Consider the following 24489-nt stretch of genomic DNA (forward strand, 5'->3'; position numbering starts at 1 on the left):
GGCTCGGATGCCACTGTTGGGGAACGTAGTAATTTCAAAAAAAATCCTACGCACACGCAAGATCATAGTGATGCATAGCAACGAGAGGGGAGAGTGTTGTCCACGTACCCTTGTAGACCGAACGCGGAAGCGTTAGCACAACGCGGTTGATGTAGTCGTACGTCTTCACTATCCGACCGATCAAGTACCAAACGCACGGCACCTCCGAGTTGAGCACACGTTCAGCCCGATGACGTCCCTCGAACTCCGATCCAGCCGAGTGTTGAGCGAGAGTTTCGTCAGCACGACGGCGTGGTGACGATGATGATGTTCTACCGACGCAGGGCTTCACCTAAGCACCGCTACAGTATTATCGAGGTGGACTATGGTGGAGGGGGGCACCGCACACGGCTAAAAGATCAAACGATCAATTGTTGTGTCTCTAGGGTGCCCCCGTATATAAAGGAGCAAGGGGGGAGGTGCGGCCGGCCAGGAGGGGGTGCGCCAGGAGGAGTCCTACTCCCATCGGGAGTATGACTCCCTCCCTTTTCCTTGTTGGATTAGGAGAAGAGGGGGAAAGAGGTGAAGGAGAAGCAAGAAAGGGGGGCGCCGCCCCCCTCTCCTTGTCCTATTCGAACTAGGGGGGAGGGGCGCGCGGCCCTTGCCCTGGCCGCCTCTCCTCTTCTCCACTAAGGCGCACTATAGCCCATTAACCCCCGGGGGGTTCCGATAACCCCTCCGGTACTCCGGTAAAATCCCGATTTCACCCGGAACACTTCCGATATCCAAATATAGGCTTCCAATATATCAATCTTCATGTCTCGACCATTTCGAGACTCCTCGTCATGTCCGTGATCACATCCGGGACTCCGAACAACCTTCGGTACATCAAAACATATAAACTCATAATATAACTGTCAACGAAACGTTAAGCGTGCGGACCCTATGGGTTCGAGAACTATGTAGACATGACCGAGACACGTCTCCGGTCAATAACCAATAGCAGAACCTGGATGCTCATATTGGCTCCCACATATTCTACAAAGATCTTTATCGGTCAGACCGCATAACAACATACGTTGTTCCCTTTGTCATCGGTATGTTACTTGCCCGAGATTTGATCGTCGGTATCTCAATACCTAGTTCAATCTCGTTACCGGCAAGTCTCTTTAATCGTTCCGTAATACATCATCCCGCAACTAACTCATTAGTTGCAATGCTTGCAAGGCTTAAGTGATGTGCATTACCGAGTGGGCCCAGAGATACCTCTCCGACAATCGGAGTGACAAATCCTAATCTCGAAATACGCCAACCCAACAAGTACCTTCGGAGACACCTGTAGAGCACCTTTATAATCACCCAGTTACGTTGTGACGTTTGGTAGCACAAAAAGTGTTCCTCCGGTAAACGGGAGTTGCATAATCTCATAGTCATAGGAACATGTATAAGTCATGAAGAAAGCAATAGCAACATACTAAACGATCGAGTGCTAAGCTAACGGAATGGGTCAAGTCAATCACATCATTCTCCTAATGATGTGACCCCGTTAATCAAATGACAACCCATGTCAATGGCTAGGAAATATAACCATCTTTGATTAACGAGCTAGTCAAGTAGAGGCATACTAGTGACACTCTGTTTGTCTATGTATTCACACAAGTATTACGTTTCCGGTTAATACAATTCGAGCATGAATAATAAACATTTATCATGATATAAGGAAATAAATAATAACTTTATTATTGCCTCTAGGGCATATTTCCTTCACTTCGCATGGCTACCTCGACCACGGCTACACCACCATACGCTCTCGGCTACATCGACAAACGGCACAAAGGACTACTGCCTTGCCTAAGCAACCTCGTCAGTTGCCACTCCAGCCACAACTCTGCGATGCGTCGACCGTTACGACTGTGGGGGGTGTCCGTCGGCTTGCCTTCGTATTCTTCTCCAGTCTCACCGTCTGCGTCGCTACCATTGTGACTACCGGGGGATGTTGAGTATAATGTTTATTAGGAAGTATAGGATAGAATAGGATTTGTTCCAGCCTTGTCTTGTACTCCAAGTTGGACATTGTACTCCTATATATATCCACGAGGCTCAAGCAATACAACGAACTATTCCGCCAATCCTCTCTCTCCCTTCTAACATGGTATCCTCTCTCTCCCTTCTAACACGGTCGGTTGTTCGTGCTCCGGCGAAGTAAACCTGCTCGGCGTCCGGGTTTGAGAACCGGCTTTGTAAAGCCTGACCAGAAAAATGTCAAGCGCAGGCACAAATTGGGGCCCAAAAATTTGCCTATTTTTTGTACTATTAAAAATCATTTTTGAGATTCAATGATGAGATATTAGGTAATCTCCGAAATCACTAGTTAAGTGGTACCCCTTTCAAAGTCCACCCATCTTCTACAAGCGGTACACTGCATGTGTGTCACTTATTGCAACCTAGTTGTTTTCCATTTTTTTCCATAGAATTCATTTATTTAAAATATTTTATTTCTTGAATTATGTGTCCAAATCTCGGACCGTTTTCACCATTTGATTTCTCTCGTCGAGAACTTCGAAACTAGATCTCGGGTTAATAGGTTCGACATTTCTTTTCACGAAACCCACACAAAAAAAGAGAGCGGAAACAAAAATACTAGGAAAAATTAAAATCAGTTAAAAACTTAACGGCAACCGATGAAGAAATGAATAACAAAAAAAGGAAGAAATAAAACTAAAGCCCAGAAGCATGGTTGCGGTTTTTCCTTTTCGAGAAGAAAACATTTTTCCCCTTCTCGCAAAAGCAATTATGTACTTCTACTATGAAGCAAAATTGTGCTTCTCATAAAAGCACGGATTTGTTTCCTTTCCGAGAAGCACTTGCGGAATCAAATTTGTACTTCCATGAGAAGCAAAATTATGCTTTTCGTTGAAGCACATATTACATTTTATTTTTCGAGAAGCACAACTGTGCTTCCACGAGAAGCAAATATGTGCTTCTCGTGGAAGCACAAATAAAAAAAATATTTCCAAAAAAACACAGGTTTTGATTCATGAAAATAATAATAATAATTGCACCAAAATGTAGGAAATACCAGGCAAAAACCCAAAAGCCCAAAAAACCATCTAAAACTAAAAACACATGCAGAAAAATAAAAAACCAAAATCTAGAGGGAGCGGCCAGCACGTGGTATGTGGCGGCGGCTCGATGCACCACATGGGGAGCTCACATGCCCGTATAGTGACCCTTGCAGGACAAGGGGTAAGTTGCTCCCGATAATTCCTATTTATTGCCTAGTGTGATAAAGTGTCAAGCAATCGCACTGGGAGCATAGGTCAGCCCAACTCAATGCGAGCGGTAGCGTTTTTCTTCTTTCCTCGGCAGCTTTTATCTTTTATGGTTTTCTTCCCCTTTTTTCTCTCTCTTCTTATTTTTTATATTTTTTTGTGCTTGTCCATAAAATATTGAATTATTTCCAATAACTTAGATATATCCTTAAAATTGGTTAACATGTTTCATAGACCGTGGCACATATTCAAAATAGTATTATTTATATGGAAATTTTTATTTCTCATGACAATTACTAGGTGTTGTATGAACAATTTAAACCACATTAAAATTTTATTTTATACATTATAATATTCATTGGAGCACATTTCTTCATACGAAATATAGGTTTATTTTTCTAACAAATGTTAGAAGTTGTATGAACATTTTATTTGAAATGTGACATGCATGAATTTTGTTCATAACCAGTGATACATATTTTGAACAAAAAAACATCTACACATTCAAAATGTTTTATTAATAAACACGGTCTATAGAAAAAAATTGTTATTATTAATAAACATGATTTCATTAGATCATGGAAACAAACACTACCCGCCTGTCCGAATTAAATGTCTCAAGCTGGGAGCCGAAATGCAAAGCCCACAAATACGGATCCGGCTTGTCTGCTCCCTCCCCATGCTCCTCCCATTCGTGCTCCCACTTCATCCTACGGCTGTTTTTTTTTCCTTCTTCCTTTCTAATCTAATCATCTCCCTCCTGATTTTAAAGGGGTGGGGTCGGGCCTTATTTTGTTCCAATCAAATCAATCCACGTACGCGGGAACACGGATGGGCGCACGCGCGGGGAGCAAGTCTCGTCCCACAAATACGGCGGATAAATGACAGGGGACGAGCGGGTAGTTCGCCGCCATTTTTTTGTCCCCAGTTACGGACATCGCACCCACGACCAACGAGGATGGCAAGCCCACAAAGCAGAGTGGTACTAGTACTTCGCAAGCCCGTGAGGTAAGTGTAGCTCTGATTTAAGAACTTTGTGGGATGGAGACTCTTCATATTTTGGATTGGTTTTCATTGTACTTTGACTACCTATTGCTAAAATTATGCGCCAGCCACTGGTCACTGGTGCTTTCCCAGTGCAACAGTTTTCACATCACAATTAGGCGGTGACATCCATCTTCCGTCACATGCGAAGTCCAAACTAACGTAACTTTATTCCTTTTTTTGAACTCGACTTTGCAGATTATCCCACCACACACCACAGATAAGCGCAACAAAACAGTAGTACTACAGATGCTCTTTCACACGAAGGATGCCTCCTCGCCTTCGGAGAAGTACTTGCCGGTGGGCCCGCCTTCCGGCAGCAGCGCAACGCTGGTGATGTTGCGCGCGCCCTCCTCCGGCGTCAGGATCCCGGAGTTCCTGGTGATATCCGTCTTCACGTAGCCGGGGTGCGCGCAGTTGACGCGCAGCTCCGGGTGCCTCTTGGCCAGGATTCTCGAGTAGGCGTTCATGGCGGCCTTGGCCACCTTGTACGCCGAGAACTCGGCCGGCCACCCGCGCGCCTCCGCGCCGCCGGCCTCGAAGTCCTTGAGGAACATGGCCAGCAGCTCGTCCAGCCTCTCCCCGGTCAGGCTGTCGACGTCGTTCAGCTCCTGCTTCAGCTCCTCGTTCCTGAAAAACTGCGGCCGAAAAGGAAGGAAGAAGGTTGGCGTCGAATCATGACCTCTTTTTTGTTGCTGTTGGAGGAACTTATTTGTTGTGCGTGGTGATCGACGCATGATGCTTACGCTGAGCAATCCGAAGTTGGAGGAGACGTTGACGATCCTTCCGTCGGACGAGGATCGGAGCAGGGGCAGGAGAGCCTCCGTCACCCGCTTCGTGCCGTAGTAGTTTGTCTGCAGGCCCTGTTTCGCGGTCTCGTACGTCTGGCGGCAGCTGGTCCACATCCAATTGATCCTCTGGCCCGCGTCCATGCCATTGAACTGTTGTGGTATGAACCCATGGAGGAAAATGACATGCTTTCAGTGTCGTATGTACCAAGTGGTGCTTAAGGATAATTTTGAATAGATGATACCGCACTGATTAGTTAAGCAACCGCGTGGCAAGCGTGGTGGGCAACCCAAATCTTTATATCAATAATAGTCGACTAATTATGGGCTTGACATGACATGTTGGTGGGTCAGCAATAATCTTATATGCTCCTGAAACTAAATTGCGCAGATGCTTAAAATTGTACGGTTGGCAGTACTCTGAAAATGGCTCTCTCTTTTTTCCCACTTTGGGGGAGAGCAATGGTGACAGTTTTTTTTTCTTCTACAACAAAAAGAGAAAACTATTGAAACAGTTTGATCTTCCCACAAGCTAAACACTCGAAAATAAACGTCAAAATGGCGTTGTTACCGTTTCATCGCCGGGCGTTAAGCCATAAACTGGATCAATGACATGCTCAATCCCATCCGTCGCGGCGTTATTCACCTGTGGATCACACTTGTTATCAATAACTTGTCATACCAAGGTTCAGTGAAAATATTATTCATTATTTTGCTACTCATTTTGTACTAAATCAGTGCCAATTAATATGAATACTACTAGAAAAATGTGTAATACTGCAGTCTACTAAACAAGCCACAGACTATGCTCCGGAATAGTATGACAGTGACAGATAATAAAATCCCGAAAAGAGGAAAAAAAATACCAGGATGTCAAGCTTCCCGAAACGGGTCTTGAGGAAATCTGCGAGTCGAGCGATGCTGGAAGCATCCGTGATGTCCAGCTGATGAAAGATGACATCTGCGTGCCCCAGCCGCTTGATCTGCTCGACCGCCGCTGTTCCCCTCGTCTCGTTCCTGGCCGTCAGAACAACGGTGATGGCGCCGCCGCCTGCCAGCTGCTTGCACGCCTCCAGCCCGATCCCTTTGCTCCCGCCGGTGACCACAGCAATCCTAGCAACGCCAGCACATAGCGGCAGAGTTTCAGATTCTAGCGAGACTGGTCGGTAAGGAGAAATACATGGAGATACGGCGTGTGGTGTGTACCTTGTGCTCGAGGGAGCGGAAGTGGGAGTGGCTCCTTCCATGATCAAGCTTCCGATTCGGAACAGCACTGCAGAGTTGAACTTCCTCACAGATCAAACCTGAACTTGGATCCAAAAGGGTGAGCTGTCGAACCCTGATGGAAGAAGGAGTCGGCGAGGCCGTGCCCGTCTAGCAGTAGCAGCCGAGGTGGTCAGGTCTCAGGTGGCGTCGCGAGCTGGAAGGGTGTGGGGAAGCGCGGTGGTCGGCCCGCAGCTTTTGTAGAGCAGAAGGGATGAGATGTGGGGGCGAGAGGGGAATAGAGGACCGGCTGCTGACCACTATCGGTTCCACCTACTGCGGCAACAAGTACAAGGGGGAAAGACCAACGCGGCAAAGCGGCGCGTCGTTTTACATATGCAGAACAATCGCAAGGCTAGGCTACAATTTTATCAGTAGAAATATTCATCAGAAACACACGGAGCGCTGGCTGTTCCAAACCTATGGGCAACTGATACTATTCTCGGTCTGAGGCTCTGAGCACGTAACAATCACAGATACAATTCATCACGAGCCCTGCTCCGGTGCTCCTCCCTGACGTAATTTCAGAGGGGTATTTTTGTTCCCGCAAGTTTGTTTTTTTCTTGACCCACCGTAGCCCAGATTCAAGCCATGTCTAGCCCTGTATAATCCAGACCGTATACATATAGTACCCTGGTCCGGAAAAAAACATCACACGACCCCACGTCCACGTAAGACCTGCCGAATCCAATCATTCACGCAGCTCCATCAATCTCGCGAGCATTGACGCAGCTCCATAAGTCACGTAGTAGATCTCCAGCGGCAGCTATCTCGTCGCCGGCGATCTCGTCGGACAGCGGGCGCGGCAACATCGTGAATCTCCAACGAGCGCGCACAGGTACCGCATCCCGCGTCCCCCCTCTAGTCTCGCTCGCGGCAACATCGAACGAACTGCCGCCGCCAGTGGTAGTGGTTAACCTAGCGGGGCCGGTAACCTAGCTACCCGGCGGCGCATGCGATCGTGGATCTTGTTCCAGTAGTGCTGCTCCTCGTGATCTGGGTTCACGTAGCGTCGGTTGCCGTCGGCTATGCGCACCACCAGTATCGTTATTTGATGTGGCGGCTAACCTAGGTATCCGGCGGCAGAGGTAATCACAGATCTAGCTAGGTTTTGAGATCGTGCAGTTCCTCGCGATTGAAAGTGATCACGACGGGTGCCGTGGCCATCTTCCTTACTAAGTTTGGCAGATCTGAACGGCCTCGGTTGGGGTTGTTTACATAACATCCGTGATCGTGTGCTATGTGTTGTCTATTTCATCATTGATAATGTTTGCACATGTGATGATACATATTATTGGTTGTAGGAAATGGCGGACGAGGAGATAACTGATATCATGGTAGACATGGAGTTTGGAGAACTGATGAAAAACTGGATAGAAGATTGGTCAGATGATGAAAATTCAGATCGTGAAGATCGGTCAGAGAATGGGAACGAATGGGACGATCTTAATGTGAGTGGCATTGTCATGTTGTAATTTTTTGGTGGCATCCGACAACATTAAATCTTTGTGTTGAAAATTTATAGATCGATGAGCTTGATGATGATCAGGAAAACACCTCGGAGCTCTCGAATGAAGATTACATTAGTCAGGTACGGAAGTGAAAAAATTTGTTGGCATGCAAATTGAATTTCTTCTGGAATATTATATGATAAGTAATTATGTATTTGTGTTGTATTTTTCAGTTCATTTTCGAATGTCATGATGCGTACGACTATTATGGTGAATCCGACGCGGAGACAGGCCTTAACGACGAATCATTAGATGCACCTGATTCTGGGGAGTCCCAGTCGTCGGTCATCATGTGTGAGGTATGTGTGTAATCAATGTTCTATGGAAGTAATGTTAAACCATAGAAAACTGTTTTCATGGCTGTGGTTTGATTGTGTAGGTGACACAAGATGATGGGGCAAAGAATGTCCAAGATACTGCCAGTGCAGATGATAAGAGGGATATGTTCATGCAGATAATGGAAATGACCTTTACGTCTCACGATGCTGCGTATGATTTCTACAACAGCTATGCTAGAGATAATGGTTTCAGCATTAGAAAGAATAAGGTCAGGTATAGCAAAACCGAGTCATGTCATATGCGTTATAGGCGGTTTGTTTGTTCCAGACAAGGGAAACGTGACAGCAAGTTGCTAACCGAGGAAGGACACAACCGTAGGCTCAGAGCCGAGACACACTGCTTTTGTGAAGCGCACCTCACTGTCAAGCTTGACCAAAAGCGTGGGGTTTGGTATGTTAAAAGTTTTGAGGACAAGCATAGCCATATGTTGGCAGGACCGGACGAGGTACCTTTTCTTTGGTCCCACAGAAAAATCAAAGAGTACCAGAAGCATGAGATAATGTCCATGGGAGCTGCAGGGATTAGAATTCACGACATGATGGATTGCTTCATCAGCAAACATGTATGGTACGGCGGTGTTGGCTTTACCAGGCGTGAAATATACAACCTTTGCGCCAAGGAGAAGAGGAAGCTGCTTTCAAAAGGTGATACTGCCACAACCATAGGCATCATGGCCAGTAGGAAATAGAGGGATCCTAGCTTCTTTTTCGAGTACAAGCTAGATAAGGAAGGACATTTGAATAGGATGTTCTGGTGTGACTCCCAATCTCGTCATAACTATGAGGACTTCGGCGACGTGCTTGTATTTGACAGCACGCACAAGATGAACCGCTATGGTATGCCATTCATACCTTTTGTTGGTCTTAACAATCACCGGAAGACCACTGTTTTTAGTTGTGCCATAGTTTCGGACGAGACCCAGGAGACATACGTGTGGCTTCTGCAGACTTTTTTGAGGTCCATGTGTCAAAAGATGCCTAAGAGTGTTATCACAGAGGCCGACGCTGCGATGATCAAGGCAATTCGCGAAGTCTTGCCAGACGTGTGGCACCGTATATGTACGTGGCATATAGAAAAAAAATGAAGATTCACCTCAGTCACAAGTCCTTGAAGGAGTTCCGAACTCTTCTGTACTACAGCATGTCCACAGCCACGTTTGAGGAGAGATGGCACGCATTTTCCAAAAGATGGCAGTCGGAAAAAACTGTAACATGGTTGAGACGGATGTATAAGAAGAGGAGATTGTGGGCCGCGGCTTATCTAACAAAGGGGTTTTGGCTTGGCATGAAAAGTAACCGGCGGAGTGAAAGCCTGAACTCATGCCTTCACCTCCACCTAGACGGTGAAATGACCCTGGTGGATATGATTTTGCACTATGAGAACGCCGTTGTGCGTATCCGTGAAAACGAGGCGCGAGATGACTGCACGGCCTCACAGAGTTTACCGGTGCCAGTTACTAGCTCGAGGGAACTTGAGATAGCTGCTTCTCACGTCTTCACTCCAGCAAACTTCTATATGTTGCAAGATGATCTTAGAAAAATTGACGGCATGGAGATTGTAGAAATTAAGCTGGGAGACGGATCACAGCAGTACATCGTGGCCTGGAAGAATAACCGGAAGCGTCGTTTTTGGGTGGAGTATACACCAGTAAATTCCGCAGAAACTATAAGGTGCAGCTGCAGAAGAATGATTCGAAAGGGTCTACCTTGCAAGCACATATTCCATGTACTGAAGCACTTGAACATATCTGAAATACCAACGTGTTTAGTTCTTGTTCGGTTCACGAAAGAAGCAAGGTTGTGACTGCCCGTGAGGCGCACAAGCGATCTGTTGGGAATTGGTTGGACTGGGGCCGGAGAAAGAATGAAATATAGCCAGGTCAGTGTGTTAGCGTCTGAAGCTATGCATGCGGCATGCAAACACCCTGCTTTGTGGGATCAGTTACAGGAGAGTTTGAAGGCTGTGATAGCTAAGAGTCATGAGTATGATCTGCTACAGGAAAATTTGATCAAGCAAACAAATGACATCAGTAAGTGTGCAGTTGAATATGTGGACGATGGTGAAGGCAACATGATTGCGGTTAAAGATCCTATGAAAGTGTTAAGCAAAGGTGCAATAAAGGTAGATGAGAGCCGCCCTGTCTCGAAAAATGGTAGACCACTCTCTTTTGATGAGTTGAAAACCTGGTGCGGCGCTTGCAAATTGCTAGGACACACTAGACGTAGCAAGAAATGCAAACTAAATCAGAAGTAAGTGTTTGTATGCATTGTGGATTATTAAATTTTTTATCATTCGTTAACTTAGCTTGTCTTTTATCATGTGCAGAAAAGTGGAGAAGGAAGAAGAGTAGAACACTTGCTTCAATTATTTACTGTGTTAATCGGGCGGCTCATACTTTGGCTAAGGTAGCTGTAGGCGATTGTGTTTCTTTGGTTTGGAGGTTTTCGCCCCCTGATTGTATCCTTAGCGTATTAGGAGACGAGATCCCAGACTTTGTTTAAATAAAGTAAGATGTTTCCCTCAAAACAAAAATCAAAAAAATTCTTTACTGTGTTATGACCGGGGCGGGAGGTAGAAAGAATATTGTACATTTCCCCTCCCCACGTCCTAAATGCCATTAAATAAGTAACTATACCACTCTCCTCCCCACCACACACTCACCCACCTCCCACGGGCGCCGATTCGAACTCCCCTCTTATCCCCACCTATAGTAGATCGAGAAAACCCTCGCCGGCGACCGCTGCAGCCGCCTCCATGGAGAGAAGTCTCGGCTGGCAGAGAGCGATGATGGAGCTCGCCGACGATGACGAGGGGTGGCGCACGCAGTTGACGGAGGTGTGCGGCTGGTTCCCCAGCACGGAGATGTTGGTCAATCACGCGTGTGGCCTCGTTAAAGTCCTCACCGACGCCGAGAAGAAGCGCGCCTTCCCCTACGGCCGCGGCGTCCCGCCGGCTCTCCTCCTCGTGTGGGCAATGCGAGAGGCCACGCTGAGTGACTCCCCTGTTCAGCGCGCAAGGTGGTGGATGTACCGCTCCACCACCATGACGCTGCGGCCAAATCCAGCACGCGTCGACGTCGACCTCGCTCTCCCTGCGCCCGTCAGCCCGGACTACCAGGTCCGCCACGTGCCGAAGCCAGTCCTGCCGTTGGGCTCTGACATCGTGGAGGACGACGTGGAGGAGGTACTGGTCATCCCTGATGACCATGAGGAGGGCGAGGAGGACGCCGTGCAGATGGTAGCGTCGGTCGCCGTCGAGGGTGGCAAGACAATGCCCATCGACGTCGAGCTCCTTCCCCTCCTCCCTGACATAGTGAAGGTGGAAGAAGAGGAGGTGGCTCGGGATCAGGTGGCTCAGCTGTCGAACAGGACGACAGTCAAGAAGAAGGCTTCTCCGTGTGTGGTGCGCCACTCATGCCGCCTCAAATTTCTGAAGAAGTGAAGATGGACACAGTTGCTGTAGGAGTAGGAAGCTGCTGGTTATCTTAAGTTAGGTATGATGTTATATGTTTCAGCATATAAGTTAACATTATTTTGGGTTTGATGTTGGTTAGGTATGCTTTTATATGTAAGCATATAAGTTATGCAATCGGTACGGTTTGGTCGGGTTCTTTGTGGCTGAAGAACTGAATATCTACTCCTCACCCTAAGTGTCAAGTTCAGTTAAATTTCAGATTATTGAATATGTACTGTTGCTTTGCTTCAGTGTTGCATCAAAGGTGTAGGTGCTGCTAGATGTTGCTCCTATGTTGCAACAAGACAATGAACTGGGCTGCTGCACAAATCAGTAGTGTTGCTAGGTGATGTGCCCATGTGCATCACGTACCAAATATAGAACATGCCAAAAGTGCATTGTCTGCCAAATATAGAACATGCCAAAAGTGCATTGTCTACCAATCATGATGGCCCCATGTTATTTATGCTGCAGTCTCTGTTATACTTTGCCCATAAACTGAATAGCAAATAATTCACCAGCATTTCATCATGTCAATTACAATGATGTCAATAACTTTATGAACAATCTACTTGCTAACTATGACAGCAACCATAATGGCAAGCAGGCCAAGATACAGAAGACCTCCAGATCCTAAAATCCTATCCCTATAGAGCAATATTTCCTTGTGCATCTTAACCATTGCCCTCTTTTCTTTCTCATTCCTTTTAATTTCAGCTTCATATTCTGTAATCTTAGTCTCCAGTTTCTTGTTCTTCATGGCAAGATACTTAATGACTGACTTTGCTTTGCTATCCCACTCCCCATCAACCCATTCAACATAACCCATTCAACATACTCAGAAGTGATATCATCCTAAATAAATCATGAGCAATTCAAGTCAATGTATAACTGAACTTGTCACTGCAAGCGTTAAACACTGAACTTTTTGCAGCTTGACCGCAATAGCAGTACTAGTTTGAAGATCATGCTCAGTAGACTAACCTCAAACACACATCCCACGAATGCGCTGCCAAAATTGTCTGCATCTATGCAGACATGGACACCAGGAGTTTCCTGATGACCACATAGATGGAGCTTGTCAGGGCCACAGGTCATGAATTGTGGGCGATAATGCTGGGATGTAAAGAACAACAGTAAAGAACTTACCTTTTTGCCACCAAAGTGAAGCACTGAAGAAACCCTAGTCGTGGCTTCTCCCGGCCCACCGCCGCCCACGAAACCCCCGTCCCCTATTCCACTCGATCCGCCGCCCTGCCTCCTGTGCCACTGAATCCGCCCCACCTGCTTCTAGGACCCAGGGTTCGACCTAACTTGCGGTCGCCACCGCTCTTCTCGCCGCAGCAGCCGCCGCCCGACGCCCAGCTCGCTATCATGCTTTCGCCGTCGAGATTTGGAGGCGCAAATGGAGAGAGAGGGCTAGGGATTTGGAAAGGGAAACGAGAAAAGGGGAAAGATCGATGTGAACCTGGCAAAATGGGCTGGTGTAGCGCTGCCGGCACGATAGGCCGCCTGTGGGGCCCCTCACGTGGTTAGATGGGCCATGCCTGGCATCATGGTGGGTACAGAAAAATTTAATTATACATACAATTAAAAACGACGGGTTTGTAAAACAAAATAGAAAAACATGATGCCTGATAACACGCGATAGAGCCAACGAGCTGACATGACTAATTTTCATCTGTGTAATGTTACGTTTTGGCTCGATATATTTACTTAGCTAATATGACTACTTTTCATAATCATGTGATGAGGGGGAATTACCAGGAGATTATGCAAGATGATGACATGCAGATAGCTAAGGCAGAAGGCTAAGCTTGGTAGAGTTTTAAAAAAGGTAAAGAATGTGAAAATTTTAATATGAAACTTAGGAGAGCAGTTGAAGAGAAAAATAGAATGCGAATACTATTAATGTGATAAATACAGTTATAAAAAATTGGAGAACGAGAAAAATATTAAGCAAGAACAATTGATAAGTGAAGCCAAAACTTTATTGGTACGACCAAATTGTCTTCTCTGAGCGAATTGTATGACCGAATTGTCTGGTACGAGCGAATTGTCTGACAGACACATACACATGTATGTGTCACAATATTCGAGATGCCCTGTTTATTACATAAAAATGATAGAAACCCTAAGATAATCATGCCGTCGAAACCTTCGACCGGACTAAATCCAAACCACTAAAACTTGAATCTTGCATGCCGCATGAATTCTTCAGGCGCGCCTTTTCCTTGCGATTTCACGAATTTTGTTCTTCACACACTCCATCATGTTCGAAGGTGACATAATCAACTCGGCGACGAAACGTCTTCTCCTTGCGTCAACGGTGGCCTGCAAAAAATGACATAAAGGTTACATGAACCGAAGTTGCTACACGACCATACTAGCTAGTCTACAAACGTAATAACAGCATACCTGTGAAAAATCGCGGGTCATTCGGTCCCCGTCCCAATGTTCTAGACATTCTGTGACAAAAAGGCCACAAGAGTTCCTGGTACATATGCAAACATTAGCGGTGGGCAATACGAACATGTGTGTTGTTGTTTGAATGTGCATGATGTCCTATTAACTCACCCATCCTCTTGCTGGGGCATGTCATACTCCTAGATAGGCCACTTACGGCCGAATATTTCCCTGGTGTAATAAGATTTGCTAGGTGCATATCGTGTGCTATAGCCATTCGCTATAAAGAGGATAGTGTTAAAGAAGAATCATAAACAACATGTAAGGCCAATGGTACAAATGTTGGTTATATTACCGGTGCTTTCACAGTCTTTTCTGTCAGGTCCAGAGGATAGAGCGAATCGAGAACTTGGAATTCTTCCTTGATCAAGTGCATGACCACGGTCATCCAGTGGGCATTGTCGATATTCAACACGATATACGTCTACAGTGCAAAAAACCATTGTGGATCAAACGAAATACTTGATGAAATGTCCTGTAGTGAAGAATTACAAACATAACGTACCTTATCACGCACAGTATACTATTTTATGACTCTATTAACTGCTCCAGCTTTGGAAAGAGCACCATCCATGTTGCAGATCGACGGCAATGGATCGTCTCGTGCGATAGCACGATCTACAAGGAATTTGGACCTCCACGCTGGACAGAGGTAACGATCATGACCAACGCACAGCTCCAAATGTCCCATATAAGCATTAATAACCTTCATAGAATATCAGGGCATTACACGTTGAAAGTTGAGACATAGATTAATGAGAATTTTAATAACAGGACATGCAAGTAGTACTTACATCGTCCGACAGCCATCTGTGAGTTAGTACCGGTCGAATCCTTTCGGAAGTTAGAGATATGCCACGCCCTTCACTGTAGTAAACTTTCTTCCCCTTATTCTTCTCGGTGCTTCACGGAGATATCCTTCACGGAGCCACTATAAATTGTACAAAAGGAGATCTTTCATATTACAAATAATCAACTTTCATTTCATGAAAAAAACTCCTTCATATTACAAATAATCATTACATCTTTATTCAAATGTTGTTTTTTGCACACACACACACCATCTTTAACTACTTTTTTATTATTATTTGATGAAATGATGGAATATGTGCTCAGTTATTGGAATATTTGATCATATGGTGGAGTATTTGCTATTTTTGCTTACTCAAATGATGGAAAGATGTCATATGTGTGGATGAACAATTTCCACTTACTTCACTAAACAACATTAATTAACTTAACGCAAAGTTTTACATTTGGTCCGATTTGCTTATGGGCAGAGCATGTTGCACATGGCCACAGCATGAGAATTTATTGCACCATTGCCACAGCATGTTCCACATGGCCACAGCATGGGAAGTGTTTGCAGCATGCCTGATCAGTGAAGCAACACTGATGCGGCATGTCTAATCATTGCAGCAGGTAAATTCAAGCAAATCATACATCTAAGGAACCATACATCTAAGGAACCATAATGGCAAATTTAAGGGACACAAATATAGATAGAAATATATATTACTACCATAGATATCAGCATCCACACAACACACTTGCTATGCAGACACCTCCAAGTTCAGACCACTAGCATATTAGATAAGTTTAGACCACACATCACAGTACTACACTTAGATAAAGTTCATACTACATTACCACTAAAAGTTTCCACCATCAGACTACCACATAAAGTTCACCAAAAGAACTGAGGCTTCCTCCATCATACGACAACCAGGGTCTAGGGCAACTACATGTTATGGTTTCTCAGGACCTTGTGGAGGGCAGAATGCTAAGCCCTGATCTTGTACACATCACTGCTGATGGATGTAGCCCGGCAATGTTCCATCAGATGCTCCAGCAACCTAGACCTGGGCTTGGGCCTGCTGCAGTAGGGGCACCGGTACTTGTCCGTCCTCCAGTTGTAGTACATAGCAGACCATTGGGCCCTGATCTTCTGCACCACCTTCTCTTCAAAGGACTCGACGTTCCCCTCGACCACATCATCTCTAGATTGATACTGCACACATTAATGACTGACATTAATACATTATGCATTCAAATAATATAAACATCTAACACTAACTCAATGCACAAATAACATTTCAACTAGGCCTTACCTCGTACGGCTCATCCTCATCACTGTCATAAGGGTAGTACCCTGATGAGTCCCACTTCCTCTTGTTGCCAACAAGATCCTCCTTCTGCTATATTATCAACCAAGCAAGTCATTTACAAGGAATTGAATTGCAGTTCAAATAATGTCATTACAAACAAGTTGATTTTGCATAATGATGGAAAGCTCCTAACTATATTGAAAAGGTGCACAGGTTACACATGGTATGTACATTTCAACAACTAATTCATAGACTATATATGAAGCTATATAGATACTAAACAATAGGGTTATGAACATACAAGTTCATTCATATGGACATAAAAATTCAGATTTTGCTTTTGAACATGCATATGAAGGTATAAATGAATATCATTCCTCTCTTATTAACCAATGAAATAGCAGTTTTTGACAGACAATGTAAATAGGACCTTTATATATAACTTCACAAACATGTCAGGTTTTTCATTTGTAAATATTAATAAATATTTAGTTCAGAGCAGTTCTCAATGAGCACTCATATGTCAGAATAAGTGAAATGGTGAAGCCTAACTCCTACATCTAATTAAAATACCCTAACTCCAGCATCTAATTAAAAAACACTAACTCCTAGATCCACTGGAACATTGAATCACAAAGTTTACTTACATATATCATTGGATATAAATGAATCCAGTACAAATAACACTAACTCATACATCCAATTAAAATATCATAACTCTTACTTCTACTGCATCATTCAGTCACACCATTTAATTACATTTATCTCTGCCTATAAATGAATCCAATACAAAAGAAACCTAACTAACATCTAATTAAGAAACAGTAACTAGTACATCTACTACATCATTCAATCACAGAATCTATATAACTGTCTATAAATGAATAATACAAATAAACCTTAACTAATCAACTAATTAAAAAACCATAACTACTACATCTACTGGATGATTCAATCATAGATCCTACATATAACTGGCTATAAATGAATCCAATACAAGAAAACCCTAACTAAACATCTAATTAAAAAACCCTAACTACTACATCTACTGGATGATTCATATGACATTCATGCATGGAGTTATGCAACAACAATTTAATATGAGTTGGTCATCTGGCATAGTTGCATGTCTAGCAAACATACTTATGGTTCACTTTATAAGTACAGGAATCCTACAGATCAAAAATAAACCTACCTACAATTTCAGTTTATGGATAATGAAGTGAAGCTCCTAACTATTTTGAAATTGTGCACTAGTTAAACGTACTGTGTTCATTTCAACAATTAATTGATAGACTTCAAATGAATGAAGTAGGATTTTAACCTCATTTGTACAATATCAACTTTAATAGATACACTGGGTGGCGGCTCAGCCCCTGCCGTGGCCCACTGAGGGAATATGCAAAACAAATCTAACAACATATACAGCACAGAACAAAATCTGAGCACATGAGGCAATCCAGATTCTAATATAAAAAAACCTAACTCTCATTATGATCTCTCTAGCATTCAACCACGAATCAGCTACAAAAAAACCCTAACTCTCAAATGGGGTTCCCCATTCAATCAAAAAACCCTAACAAGCAGAAGGGGGTGCCGCATTCAATCACAAATCTACAATAAAAAACCCTATCTACTAAATCTTCTGCTTATCAACTACAACTATGAGAGGAGGGGAACGAGAAGCATTACCACATCCACCACCTACTTGTCGCTCGCCTCCGCACCTGCATCCAGTGCGCCGCCAGACGCCGTCACCACCAGGTCCGGCACGACGAAGTCCGAGCCCACCACCCCCTGCTCCACCAGATCCGCCGCCGCAGCGACCGATCCAGCGACTGCGGGTGCAACATCTCTCGCACCGCCGACGGCGGCCACTTCTTGGACGGCATCTGCCGCGGTGTTCGCGGCCTCGACTGCAACTCCGTGCGCAGCGGCGGCAACGCCACGACCTTGCACCATCGAAGCCTAAGAGAACCCGCCGGAGAGAGGGAGGCGGTGGCGTTGAGCGAGTAGGTCCGGTGGCGGGGCGATGGAGACGAGGGGGAGACGATGCGGCAAGGAGAGAGGGAGTGAGCCGATTTGGGGGGAAATGGTGGGGCGATGCGGCCGGTGGTGGTTCCCCTCCCTCTTTATAGGATGTGACGTTTTTGGAAGTTTTCGTGCGCCGCGTGGCCGCGTGGCTATCCCACGACCGGCGCACGTGACAAGGGAAAATGATACGCCCACGTACAATACATGTATACCCTCAGTGTACAAAAGTAATTGGGCCGGTGCGGGCTCGTACAGGGTTGTACGCGCGCTCTCCGCGGGCATAAAAAGACAATCGTGCCCCTCTTCACGAATCGTTTTTGACAGATCTCAGCCGTCCTTGTGTTTCTCCCCCTCGCGTTCAGCCCAGGGGGGAGCACCGGAGCAGAAACGATTCATCACGGGAAATGTCAAGTCCCGTTCGTTACTCTCAGTCTCTCAAACCACGTGACACGACAGGCAGGCTAGCTCATCGGCAGACGGCCACCGGACTGGCCCGTGCTCGCACTACCAGCCGACCGGTACCTCACACGAACGATGCCTCCTCGCCCTCGGCGAAGAACTTGCCCGTCGGCCCGCCCTCCGGCAGCAGCGCCACCTTCACCACGTTACGCGCGCCCTCCTCGGGCGTCAAGATGCCCGAGTTCATGGTTATGTCCGTCTTGACGTAGCCTGGATGCGTGCAGTTGACGTGCAGCGCGGGGTACCTCCTCGCTAGCAACCTCGAGTAGGCGTTCATGGCGGCCTTGGCCACCTTGTACTCCGAGTACCCCATGGGCCACCCGCGCGCCTCCAGCGCGTCGGCCTCGAAGTCCCTGAGAGCAACTCCAATGGGGCGACCCATTTCGTCCGCGGCCGTCTGTTTGGGTCGGCGCGGACAGAAAAGGCGGCCCAACGCGCCGACCCAAACGGACGCGCGTCCGTTTTTCGTCCGCGGGCGACCCATTCCCGGCCCATTTTTTAGCCTGATTTGCGTCGGCGCGAACATGCGACGGACGCGCGCGCGCTCGCCTACTCCTGTCCCTGGGCCCGCTGGTCTGTGGCACATTGGCCTCCCCTCCCCTCTCACCCCCTGGCCAACAAGCAACCCTCGCCCCGCCTCCTCCGTAACCGACGCCGCTGCCCATTTTTGCCGGCGACTCTTCCAGCTGCCGCCGCCTCCACATCCGCCCAACAACGCCGCCCCTGCCCCCAGTCACCCGCCGCCGCCGTTTTGCCGCCGGGGAGCAAACTGGTTCCCCACCGCCGCTTCCCCCACCGCACAGCCGCCCGCGACCAAGAAGACGCCTCGCCATCCCCGCCACATCCGACCGGCACGCTCATCGGACGCCGTCACACTCGTCGGACGCCGGCAGGGCAGCTAGCTGGTCTGTGGGCGCCGCGTATCCCCTCACCGGCCGTCTCCTTCTTTGACACCCGCAAGTTGTTCGATAGTTTGCCAAGGTACGAAAATGGACTCCGCCGACGAGTTCTTTTTCCACAATTTCCTTTGCGACTCCGACAATTCGTCGTCCGACGACGAGGAGGAGATATTGGCTACCGTGTTGGTCCATCACCACCTCAACAACCAGCGGCCGTTGTTCCATGGCTCCATTCAGGGCCACCTTCCAGCGTTGAATCGTAACCGAGAGAGCGGGCATTTCCTTCTCTGGAAGGACTACTTTGATACAACAAGCCGTTGTTCAAACATCACAAATTCCGCCGCCGGTTCCGTATGAGTAGGCATGTTTTCAACCATACTAGAGAGGGAGTGGTCGGCTATGATGACTACTTCGAGTGCAAAGAGGATGCCGTCGGCAAGATTGGTTTCTCCTCTTATCAGAAATGCACTGCCGCCATCCGAATGCTTGCATACGGAGTGCCCGGTGATCTCATTGACGAGTACGTCCGTATGAGCGAGTCTACATGCCTAGAGTCCCTGTATAAGTTCTGCAAGGCTGTGATTGTTGTGTTTTGCCCTGAGTACTTGAGAGAGCCGACAGCTGAAGATACAGCCCGTTTGTTGGCGATGAATGCCAGCAGGGGCTTCCCGGGGATGCTTGGCAGCATAGATTGTATGCACTGGGAGTGGAAGAACTGCCCTTCTGCTTGGCAAGGGCAGTATAAGGGACATGTCAGGGCTTGCACTATCATACTAGAGGCCGTGGCGTCTCAAGATCTCTGGATCTGGCACTCTTTCTTTGGCATGGTTGGATCACACAATGATATCAACGTGCTTCAGCGCTCGCCGGTGTTTGCTAGTCTTGCCGAAGGCAACAGCCCACCGATGAACTTTACTGTCAACGGCCACAACTACGACAAAGGGTACTATTTGGGTGACGGTATCTATCCTCAGTGGACCACTATTGTCAAGACAATACCCAACCCTGTCGGAGAGAAAGGGAAAAGATTTGCTCAAGAGCAAGAGAGTGCTAGAAAGGATGTCGAGCGTGCCTTTGGTGTTTTGCAATCTCGATGGGGCATCGTTCAGTATCCTGCTAATACTTGGAGCACGCGGAAACTATGGGAGGTGATGACTGCTTGTGTGATCATGCACAATATGATCGTAGAAGACGAGCGCCCGGAACGTCTGTACGATCAAGGCTTTCAGTTTCAGGGTGAGAATGTTATGCCTGAGCATGGAGTAGCGGCAACATTTGAGCAGTTCACTCAGTTTCATGAAGACATGCGTGATTGGGAAACTCACGTGCAACTGCAAAATGATTTGGTTGAGCATAGGTGGACTCATGTTGGTAACCAATAGATGTATCTTCTTTTATTCGTTTGCAAAACTATGTGAAACATTTTTATTTGTATTTGGCTTGTAAAACTACACTATTTATTTGGGCGGCTAAACTATTTTGCTTGTTATTTCATTTCACAATATGTTTGAATGCAAATCAATGTAAAATTGGGTGGCCAGCCGGCCACACCTGCACATATAGATCGGCGTGTTGAGCGCGCTGCCAACCCATATGAAAAACAGGACGGACGCCACGAGCGTAAGATTTCAATGCATGTCAGGAGCACCATATATATCCTTCACGGAGAGGCGTAAGGGCAACTCCAATCATCCACAAATGTCCAGACCAGACGATCTGGTCATCCAGCAAAAGTCACCAAACGTCAACTGGTTCGGGACGTCCAAATTTCCTCAAATGTTAGCAGCGGTAGTCATGGTCTATGGTACGTTTCTTCTCTGACCCTTAATTTACTTTTCACAATCCGTGCTTCATAGGCTCTTATTGCCATGGCATTTCTAACGCCGACCATTAGACCATCCGCAACCGTTCAGACCATGTGGTTCAGATGTGTTTTACCATCAAACGTGGACCTGTATCAGTCCGTCGACCGATCTGGACGTGATTTTTCCCGCAAACTGAAAACAAGCTGGGGGGTTTTGTGGGTGTCCGGACCACTATCACACCCTCGTCCGGCAACTGTGACCCGCCAAACCCCTTCGCGCCCCTTGCCAGCACGGTTTCCCCCCACTACTAGGAAAAGGACTACTAGTGGCGCACCAGTTTTTGCCTACTAATGGCGCACTACTGGTGCACCACTAGTACCACGCCACTAATATTTTTTACTAATGGCGCACCACTGGTGCGCCATTAGTATCTGGTATACTAATGGCGCACCAGGCAGGCAGTGCGCCATTAGTATAGGCCACGGTGCGCCATTAGTATGCCTCCCAGGGGGCCATATTTACCCATGTGCTCTGGCTTACTAATGGCGCACTAGTTGATGATGCGCCACTAGTAATGTATTTGGAAAACAAAAAAAATCCAAATTTACAGAAAACAACCTATAAGAAAAATAATTTAAAAACAAAAAATGAAATAGAATCATATTTTTTATTATAGTAAGAATAAACAATGTCTTTACAAGTATCCAATAAAAGGAAAATTGCAAGGAAATAAAAGAAAATCCTAAAACTAATCTTCTAGTAATCCTTTCTTCTTTTTCTTCACTTTATCCCTGCAAAATGTAACAAAATAAACAGAAATACAAACAAACTATTTATTACATGTCAATATTGTCATTTTTTTATGTAGAATTAGATATGAGCATATATTTCCAGAATTACATGGTGTGAATATTGTATGAGTAAGGTTATAATGAAAATGAATTGCAGAGGACATATGAGGTTCAACACTAATCATCAACAACAAAATCGTGCAAGAAATGATTGATCAGTAAATGGACAACCTTCTTAGAGATTGTCATGCGATGTCCAATGAATCAACAGGAAATAAGTAACATGCCTTCCAAGACATAATTCACTATTACACATAAATGTATATCCCAAACTGAAGAACACGCTAATATGTAATCATCATTTAGAGATACCAAACAGGAAGACCATTCATTTGGTCGCAAAATGACCTACTTAACTAGTCCTTGACCATCCATCATGCGCAAGAGCAAAGATAAAGATGGGCCTTGCAGCAGCGCCCAGCCCTTGGAACAGTCCATTGCATTACGTGGAACATGCTCAGATTAAGCACTATATCATCACAACTTAACAAAAGTAAATCTGAGACCCATCAAAACTAAAGATTCATCCTACTTGAGGATCGTCACTAATCATGGACACCAAAATCTTCCATTTGCAAGAAATGCTTCATGAGTAAATGCATAACCTTTTGGCATATAAAGCTTACACATTTTTCTGCATCCAGTAGCAATTAGGTAACGAAAACAGTGAGCGGCTTAGATGGGATACAAATTGAAATAACACTGTCCAGCAGCAAAAGAACCATAGCTAGTAAGTGACCAACACTGTCCACACACGCATCATACAAGACCAAGACCTCATCAGGCCACACCCTAGCGTATGAATAGACCAACACTGTCCACACACACATCATACAAGACCAAGACCTCATCGTCGATGTCGTCCATGGATGACTCCTACTCCATCCAAATCAAACAAACAAATGAGAAGGGGCTGAGATACAGAGCTAGCAACCAATTTTTACAGAGAAGTTCTAAAATTTTCTGGGTTCATATATTCAGCATGTTGACAAACAGAGGCAGTGTAGCGCACTAGGCTAGAGCTTAGAGCTATGCATGTACATTGATTGTTATAGCAGTGCAGCGACAACTACTTGTTTAGATGCATATAAATCATCTCCTTGCTTGAAGTAGAAAGAAAGCAGAGTAAAGGGCCCTGAAGATGTTGACTACTCACTTAATTAGAAGGTAGTGAGAGAATCCCTTGCCCAGTTGGGACGAGTTTCAGACCGGCGGTGGAACTTGTTCTGGCCTGTTGAGGATCCTCAATGGACAAGAGAATGAAGGCATCATCAGCTGACACACAAAAAAGGGCTCTCTGAAAACTAAAACGACCATGGGGGTGCTGCTGCTTACCCGAGCTAGGAGCCGTCTTGTCGGAGGGGAGTTTGCCCTCATACACGGCATGGTCGTTGGCCCAGCTCGGCTGCACCACACCGGAGCAAGCAACCAAGGCACTGGTCTTGCGTCGAGTTGCGTTGACAACGGAAGAAAGTCCGGTCTTACACACAAGTAAAGACTGAATGTTCAGTGGCATGTACGTACATTATAATGGCAGTCCATACAGAATAAAAATGACGCCACTTGTGGCATCAGATAAATTGAACCAAGCGGGCCAATGGATCAATTTGACGGACAAATTAACCCAAAAGCATGGCATGTACGACATCCATCCATCCAACCAGCAAGCATCAATTAAAGTGCTTATTCATTCATTCATTTATTCATTCAGGAGACATGATGAGATGGATAAAGTGAGCAATCTAACCTAACAATCCGTCCATAAACAGCAGGCAATGTAATTAATTAAGCCCGAATCTGGGCATGGAGATGCAAAAGCACAAGAGAGGAGGAAGAGACCGAGAGGTGCATTCAGATTGAAACTGAACTGAACTGCACAATGGCAATCAACACCACCAGAAAGAAGAATTGCAATCAATCAAATTGGCAAGCTAGATAAGATGTGCTCACCATGTCCACCTGCAGTAGGCAGAGGAGGAGGGAGCAGCCATGCGTCGTGCACCTGCAGCAGCAGTAGCAGCTCGTCCGGAGCAGCCTGCCCTGCACATAAAACGAACCAATGAGGGGAGGGGAGGGGAGATGAAGAAGATGGCATGCAGCCGCACGCACCATGGTCGGGGTCGGAGATCCGTCGCCGGAGATGGCCTGCAGCCGTCGTCCGTCGCCGGAGGTTGAGGCGTCGTACCTCCATGGCTAGGCTAGGCTAGGGTTTCTGGCA

The 24489-nt window shown here is 46.1% G+C and overlaps 3 protein-coding genes and 1 long non-coding RNA gene across 4 annotated transcripts; 2 read left to right on the forward strand and 2 right to left on the reverse strand.

The window, feature by feature from the left end:
- Positions 1-4446: 4446 nt before the first annotated feature.
- Positions 4447-6679, reverse strand: LOC109768416 ((+)-neomenthol dehydrogenase). Its single transcript, XM_020327139.4, has 5 exons — positions 6290-6679; positions 5950-6196; positions 5655-5729; positions 5042-5236; positions 4447-4933 (listed from the first exon to the last, which is right to left on the reverse strand). The coding sequence occupies exons 1-5, from the start codon at positions 6328-6330 to the stop codon at positions 4553-4555; spliced, it is 939 nt and encodes a 312-aa protein (XP_020182728.1). The 5' UTR covers positions 6331-6679; the 3' UTR covers positions 4447-4552.
- A 974-nt stretch (positions 6680-7653) lies between these two features.
- LOC109768421 (putative protein FAR1-RELATED SEQUENCE 10) lies at positions 7654-8884 on the forward strand. Its single transcript, XM_073507249.1, has 5 exons — positions 7654-7797; positions 7872-7937; positions 8031-8156; positions 8237-8409; positions 8464-8884. The coding sequence occupies exons 1-5, from the start codon at positions 7654-7656 to the stop codon at positions 8882-8884; spliced, it is 930 nt and encodes a 309-aa protein (XP_073363350.1).
- Positions 8885-15614: 6730 nt separating this feature from the next.
- Positions 15615-19294, reverse strand: LOC141041734 (uncharacterized). Its single transcript, XR_012203100.1, has 2 exons — positions 16234-19294; positions 15615-16126 (listed from the first exon to the last, which is right to left on the reverse strand). It is a non-coding gene; the product is annotated as an uncharacterized lncRNA (long non-coding RNA).
- A 204-nt stretch (positions 19295-19498) lies between these two features.
- Positions 19499-21223, forward strand: LOC141041733 (uncharacterized). Its single transcript, XM_073508832.1, has one exon. The coding sequence runs from the start codon at positions 19969-19971 to the stop codon at positions 20995-20997; it is 1029 nt and encodes a 342-aa protein (XP_073364933.1). The 5' UTR covers positions 19499-19968; the 3' UTR covers positions 20998-21223.
- The last annotated feature ends 3266 nt before the right edge of the window (positions 21224-24489 follow it).

Source organism: Aegilops tauschii, chromosome 2, assembly GCF_002575655.3.
Source record: "Aegilops tauschii subsp. strangulata cultivar AL8/78 chromosome 2, Aet v6.0, whole genome shotgun sequence".
Taxonomy (NCBI): domain Eukaryota; kingdom Viridiplantae; phylum Streptophyta; class Magnoliopsida; order Poales; family Poaceae; genus Aegilops; species Aegilops tauschii.

Coding starts and splice junctions, on each gene's coding strand:
- LOC109768416 (XM_020327139.4), bottom strand. CDS start 6,330: ATGGAAGGAGCCACTCCCACTTCCGCTCCCTCGAGCACAAG. Junction 5,730..5,949: donor TCGGGAAGCTTGACATCCTG/GTATTTTTTTTC, acceptor TGTGATCCACAG/GTGAATAACGCCGCGACGGA. Junction 5,237..5,654: donor TAACGCCCGGCGATGAAACG/GTAACAACGCCA, acceptor ATACCACAACAG/TTCAATGGCATGGACGCGGG.
- LOC109768421 (XM_073507249.1), top strand. CDS start 7,654: ATGGCGGACGAGGAGATAACTGATATCATGGTAGACATGGAGTTTGGA. Junction 7,938..8,030: donor ATGAAGATTACATTAGTCAG/GTACGGAAGTGA, acceptor TGTATTTTTCAG/TTCATTTTCGAATGTCATGA. Junction 8,410..8,463: donor ATTAGAAAGAATAAGGTCAG/GTATAGCAAAAC, acceptor TGTTTGTTCCAG/ACAAGGGAAACGTGACAGCA.
- LOC141041733 (XM_073508832.1), top strand. CDS start 19,969: ATGAGTAGGCATGTTTTCAACCATACTAGAGAGGGAGTGGTCGGCTAT.